The 6,669-nt window shown below is 43.2% G+C and overlaps 1 protein-coding gene across 1 annotated transcript; it reads right to left on the bottom strand.

Moving 5' to 3' along the window:
• Positions 1–286: 286 nt before the first annotated feature.
• foxj1b (forkhead box J1b) lies at positions 287–4,356 on the bottom strand. The gene is made up of 2 exons (XM_086195250.1): positions 3,372–4,356; positions 287–2,711 (listed from the first exon to the last, which is right to left on the bottom strand). Exons 1-2 carry the CDS (start codon positions 3,948–3,950, stop codon positions 1,839–1,841), a joined length of 1,452 nt encoding a protein of 483 aa, XP_086051376.1. The 5' UTR covers positions 3,951–4,356; the 3' UTR covers positions 287–1,838.
• Positions 4,357–6,669: the final 2,313 nt, after the last annotated feature.

Genomic DNA, 6,669 nt, shown 5'->3' with positions numbered 1-6,669 from the left:
CTATTTGTGTTTTCCATTTTTAGGTTGAGTTCAATAAAGTTATTAGTGGTAAAACTCAAATTTGCTGTAGTGGTACATGTGTTTGTGCTAATAAAAATAGCTCAGACTGGGATGGGCCAATTAATGATACACCCTGTTCGCTCGTTTTCTGTCTCGAATGTGGGTGCGCACGGGCGCACACACACACACACACACACACACACACACACACATACTCTTGTGCTCTCCATCATGCAGCTGTGTTGCAATATTTCACAATGACAAGGAAATGTGTTTCATTCTTTAATTGACACCATGTATTGCATCAAGTCATGGTTGCATTTTTTTAAACAGCTTTTAAAAAAGTAAAAATTAAAATGGGAAGATTTAACAATATGCACCAAATTTGATCCGTTTGAAAATCTGGTCTTTCAGAGTTTTATATCTGCTCATCTTTCGTCCCTTCTCACTCAAACAATTATCACTCTCTTACACAAACAAGTGTTCAAAAGATTAATATCAGGACAAAAGGAAAGTCCATCACGAAGTGATAAAAAGACTGAACAGTCCCTTTTCTTAATAAACAACACAGAAAAATCAATAACCTGCATATTCTTTATCAACAAATTTGGTGAAGTATAATCAACAATTGCCCCGTGACTGTAACTATATTTGAAAAAGATAACCATATATTCAAGCAAAGGAGAGTTGTTTTTTTTTTAGATTATTGCAGTTTTGATGCCATTGCTCAAAAGAGAAATGGACAATTGAGTTTGCATTGTAGACTTTACATGATTTAATACCATGACAAAAAATCCTGAATATAAACTGTCTTTCTCTCCTTAAACTGTTGCTTATCAAAGTGCATAATGTTTGATTTCATGACTGACAAGAAGGTGATTCAGGTCTGCTCCTGGGTTTGCTTTGCAATACCTAACTGTAGATGAATGGCAAGTGTTCCCATCTAGCTTCATGTTATATATATATATACTGTAGTGAATATCTGAATCAGTTAATTAAAATGACTATATACCAAAGTCATAAGTGACAGAGTTCTAACCTCAGACTATGAGTTTTCTCTTCATCTGTGATCATTACACAGCATAGACAGTTGGTTTTTCACTGCATGTTAGTAAAAGAAAAAGAAAAGAAAAACAAGCCTAGTGTAGCAAAAATAGAATCCTGTGCGTTGTCTCACTCTCGGTGCAACAGAGCTTGTTTGTAGAGAGTGCTTTGAAGGAGTTGGTTGGGTTTTCTACAGATTTCAATGTGGTCATTTAGTCAAGAACCCCGGAGCAACAAATAGCTGTTGCCTTATTTCCAGCTGAATCACATTTGGTCTCTTAAAGTTCCAGATGGAGTATTCGCCTTGTTTTTTTGCATACAGCATCATTTTGATTCCATTTGTTCCTTCTACGGTGATATACTCCCTCCAAGTTCACGTGAATCTTTGCTTTTTGTTGTTACTTTTTCAATATCAAGGCTATTTCATGTGACGCACTGCATCCTGTCAATCACTTGACACTCAGGAGGAAAGGAAGTATACACCAGGAAATAACATGTGGTCCTCCAACTTGAAATCATCCTCTTTATTTAGAGCCTCTTTCTTTGCTCGGGTTATGATAAAATTCAAGATATGTTTGTTATGATTAAGTTTGTGTTCTGATAAAAAAAAAATATATGTAAAAATGTATTGGAGGAAATGCAAAGCGGCTATTGATGGGAGCTCAGTAGCTCCAGCTGTTGTCAGTGTTATCCCTTTAAGCTGATGTGGGGGTGGTCCAGAAATCAGAGATGCAAAGTTCATTGTATGCAAATGTAATTAGGCGTCAATGAGGTCTGGGGTCAAAGATCACAGATCACAGATAGGCCTCGACCCGTTCCCATGGCTGCATCTCCATGAAAAAGCCGTCACACAGGCCAAAGCCCTGATCCAGAGTCAGAGGAACTGAGTGCGCCTCTTCTTTGATCTCCTCCCAGGGCTGCAGCACATCCTCTGGCTGTTCTGGGAACAGTGTGGAAGCCTCATCAAACTGCTGCAGTGGATGGTGGCTTTGAAGCAACTGATCCTGGTCCAGCTGCAGATGCTGCTGCTGTAGCACATGCAGCTCTCCCATGTTGACCTGGCACTCCATGGAGGCAGTGCTCATGTCCATGTAGCTGTAGGACTGGTGGTGGTTCAGGTGCTGGCTCTGTCCCATGAGGTCCCCTCCTCCACACCACCTGCCAAGCCCTGTTGAGTGCTGCCTCCCCTGAATGGAAACCTCCATCTCGCAGCCCAGGGAGCTTAGTGCTGTGTTGATGTCCAAATCCTCAAAGTTGCTACAGTTTCCACTGAGAACATCATCAAACACAGATGCCAGGTCAAAATCCCCCTTCAGGATGTCTGCTTTGTTGGCTTCTGTTGCCAGAAGAGGTGACTCTGTTGCTCTCATTGCCTTGCTATTGTTTTTAGTAGCCAGGTGCTTCTGTTTGCTGCCCATCCCATTGCCATTCTGGTAGGGGCAGCCATTTTGGGTGCTGTGATAACCCTGGACCAGTTTGCTCTGTCTGTGGGTGCCACTGCTGCTGTAGCTATTCGCTGACATTCTCCTACGTTTGAAGATGCCGTTGACAAACATGTCAGCATACTGAGGATCAATCTGCCAGAAGCCTCCCTTCCCAGGTTCATCTTTTTGTCTGGGGACCTTCTTGAAACACTTATTAAGGGACAGGTTGTGGCGGATGGAGTTCTGCAAAGGAAAAAGAAAGGACGTTTAACATCAACTGTTTCAAGCTTTTCATGCAAAAACTGAATGTGCCAGTTTGCCTTTGTATGGATGACAGGAAGAGACAGAGAGAGAGAGACAGACAGAGAGATAGACTGTGTTTGCGTGGGTGGTGGGGTATTGTTGTTGTTTGTATAGGAAAGCAAATGTACCTAATGAGGCTTTCTAGTAAGCGGAGGCTCTGTGCATTTCAAACATGATCAGCTGTGCTTAGCTGCCATCTCTCTCAGGAGCCCTCATTAACACACACACACACACACACACACACACACACACACACACACACACACACACAGTGAAGTGCTTTCTCCACCCCATCATCATTCCCCTCAGACAAAGCACATAGGAGCACTCTCTTGGAAGATGGAAATTCAGACTGTAGCATTAAAAAATGTCATGGAAATCATCAAAGACTGAATGAGACAAATTTGTGGTGGAGGTCTCCACCTGAAGCTACTCCACTCTGTTTCTTCACACTGATAAAGAGAAGGCCTTGTCTAGTGTGCTATGAGGTGTCTCATTTGTCTGATGGTGACACTGGAGTCAATTGCTCCCCTCTCTCCCTCACCTCGCCATTTACCTGACTCATCAATAATAGAAGAAGAGTTATCCGGGATCGGTTACCTGCCAGCTGGGCTCCGCGTGTCTGTAATAGCAGAAATTCTCCGTTATCCAGTTGTAGATGGTGGAGAGAGTCACTTTGGGCTGCTTGCTGGCCTGCATGGCCATACAGATGAGTGACGCGTAAGAGTAAGGCGGTTTGACTTTGGGGTTGGTTTTATAGTCGACCTCAACCGGCGGGCTGGCCTGGATTGGTATTGGCGGGTAGCCGCTCCCGAGATGCGCGCAATTGGTGAACCGTGGTTCCACGGTGGAGTCACTACCGGAGGTGACTGGACTCCCGAGGTAAAGAGGCATCCCGGTGGCGGCGGTGTCCCCGGCAGGAGGGCTTGATGGAGAGTCGGTGCCCCCTCTGGGAAAACCGAGCCGCTTGAGATAGAGATGCTGCTGGAAGGACGGACAACCCGGTCCGGGCCGCTCCGGGTCTGTACTTACAATAGAGAAATTCTGGAGCCAGTGTAGGCTGGTGAGGCTATCGTCAAGGGGAGCAGAGTCGTACCCGATGCCCTGATCCTCCGGGTAAACGCTCAGCCATTTCTCCTTAAACTTATTGGCGATGTCTGGGCTCGTCAGAACCGGCATCCTGGCTGTGTGCGCTCGGTCAGGGCTGGAGATCTTTAAATCAGCATTTAAAGTTTTTTATTGTCTGAGAAAAAGAAAAAAGTTAAATTATATTATCTCACTAAAGGTTGTCGAATACGACCCACGAATAAGACATATAATCAATCTAAATCCCGAAAATTATACCAAATAGCGTCCACTGCAGGCTTTTTTTTTAGAAGATGCTGTGTGCACCTGTTGCAGTCCGTCCCTGTCTCGCAAAGGACTCAGTGGCGCATCCAGCGTCTGCGCAACAAGTGCGGCAGAGGGAGGGCGAGGAGCATCCAGCAGCTCATGAGAAGAAAAACAGAAAAGCGTCACAATCAGGCCAGATCCAAGGCGACTGTTTATGGCGGACCCGGCTGATGCCCAGCTAAACTTGTTGGAGTGTTTGTGTGGAGTCAAGACTTGAGAATGTGTGAAGGTAGTAAAATAAAGCCTGAGAGACGGCCCACCATCCCTTTAAACGCCGGGAGGGATTTCTGATTGGCTGACTGACCTTGCTCCTCCAGCTTTCAAGACTCTCTCTCTCTCTCTCTCTCGCTCCCCCCCCCCCCCCCCCCCACACACACACACACACACTGAGTGACTGCACTACTGCAGCGCGAACAGACAGGTTTTCTTCCCTGGCTGTTATAATCCGTGAAACATTGAAATGTGACCTCTGCGGCGCGCTCATGGCCCCCTGCAGGCGCCGAGAAACACGCGCCACAGGTCCCGCTGGCATAACACCTGTACACCTTCAGGAGAAATTGCCAATTTCAACAGTTGAACCTGTATTTGATAGCCTTTTCCCTGCGAAAGGTAGCTGGTAAAGAAAATGTAAAAGCTAATTGGATTTTGGAATTTCAAGTTATCATGAGCGCATAAGTGCATTTTGGCAGATGGCCAAGTCCATGACATGTAAAACTTGATTTGGACTGATTTGTACAGAGTATTATTCTGGAAAATTCTTATAAGTTGATTTGCCTTTCTTAAGACTTATACGCCAAAAAATATTACAGTAAGACACCTTAGAAGTGAAACTTTCTGTTACCTAAAGGAGTTGCTGGAAATTTATAATTCAGTGAACATGTACACTAGTGATACAACAAAAGTTACATTGCACTTTTCAATTGCTACTATAGCTCTGGTTCCTTCCCCTGTATACAATGGACCGATAAACTTTTTTTCCTATCAGGCTGCTTTATCCATCACTACTTCTCATAAAGCAGCAAATAGATCTGTTATTTTTGTGTTTGTGTGTATTGTGTAAGTGCTTCTGGGACTCATGATGAAACACTGCCACTAAGTGGATTCACGCTGCATTGCACCCAAAATGACAGCAGTAACTGAGCAGTACGGTGGACTGCAGAATCGAGCAAACGTGCCATGAGCAGTAGAGTTGGTTGTTTCCCGCCTGTGTGAACTTGAGCTTGTCAGAGGATCCTTCAAGGCTGTATGTCTATTGGGATGTCACTGTTCACCATTATGGCTTTTTCCTCTCACATTGCTTTTCAAGTTTTGCAGTAATTTACTGAGGCCCTATAAGATCATAATAAGTTGCTTTGTGTTAAAATTATAAAATAATGGTTGAACATTTACCAAGCTTTAATCTTGCCTTGTCAAGATGAATGCATATATTGACATGCATTTATCAACAGTTAACAATGCACTTACCAACATTTAACCAAGCTTTTTACAACTAGTGGTTCTAAAGTTTGATCAATGCCTTTATCAAATGAATAAACCCTTTATTATGCATATATTAACATTTTGCCAAGATTTTGCTCATAATGGATCTATTATGGTTAAAAATCCTTTGTGGTGCTGTTATAAATGTGTAGATAGTTTTATTAAAATGTATATTCATCTCATAACGTTTTATAGGAGCCTTATTTATTGATTAGTGCTTATAAAAGTGGTTTGGGAATGAGTCTTAAAACCCAGAAACAGGTGAGTAGTGATCAATGTCTAGTGAGCAAGTGGCTAAAGAAGACTGTCAAGGGCTACCGTGAAAGATTTCAATTTCATCAGGCCAAAAACAGACAACCTACAAAGCTAGCTGTGGTGTGGCTGATGCTAAAGTTTTGTTTGCCATGGAGCTTATTTTCTGCAATACTACTACTACCACGACTACTACTACTACTAATAATAATAATAATAGTAATAATAATAATAATAATGATGATAATGTTAGCTTTTGGTCACAGGAAATCATTGTGATGCTAACTTCCAGGCTGGCCTACAAAAATACAGCATCCCTGCGGCACTAAATTACAAACACCTTAATATAAAACGTTGAATAATTATGGTTGGTACTGCACATATGCCACTTCCTGTATGAAGCCAATATCTGGTCATACTGCCACATTTTTACCTACCCCTCCAAAAGCAGTGAAAGTGCAAGGAGCAGTGTGAGGATGGTCCTAAATCCCAGTATGCAGTGCCAGCCATCTCTTTCCATCAGAGCCTTTGTCAGCCCATCTTCTTCAAGGTTTGAAGCATGGAAGCTGATGAGGGCTGGCATTCACTGAAGGGCACCAAGGATGGATGAGTGGAAAAGTTGATGCTCTGTCACTTGAAGAACTTGGATATATATGTCAGGCCAGCTGTTGCATCCTGTCAAGGAGGCAGTTTTGTTTGGAAAAATTGTTTCCAGTTCGTTCAAATTCTTAACAAAGGGGCTTGGTGGTGAAGCAGGCAAATGTTTGAACAGCTG

Source organism: Aulostomus chinensis, chromosome 23 (assembly GCF_037954235.1).
Source record: "Aulostomus chinensis isolate RoL2024-O1b breed Wild chromosome 23, RoL_Achi_v1.0, whole genome shotgun sequence".
NCBI classification, from domain to species: domain Eukaryota; kingdom Metazoa; phylum Chordata; class Actinopteri; order Syngnathiformes; family Aulostomidae; genus Aulostomus; species Aulostomus chinensis.
Note: the sequence above shows the minus strand (reverse complement) of the source record. Positions and strands in the feature narration are given on the sequence as shown.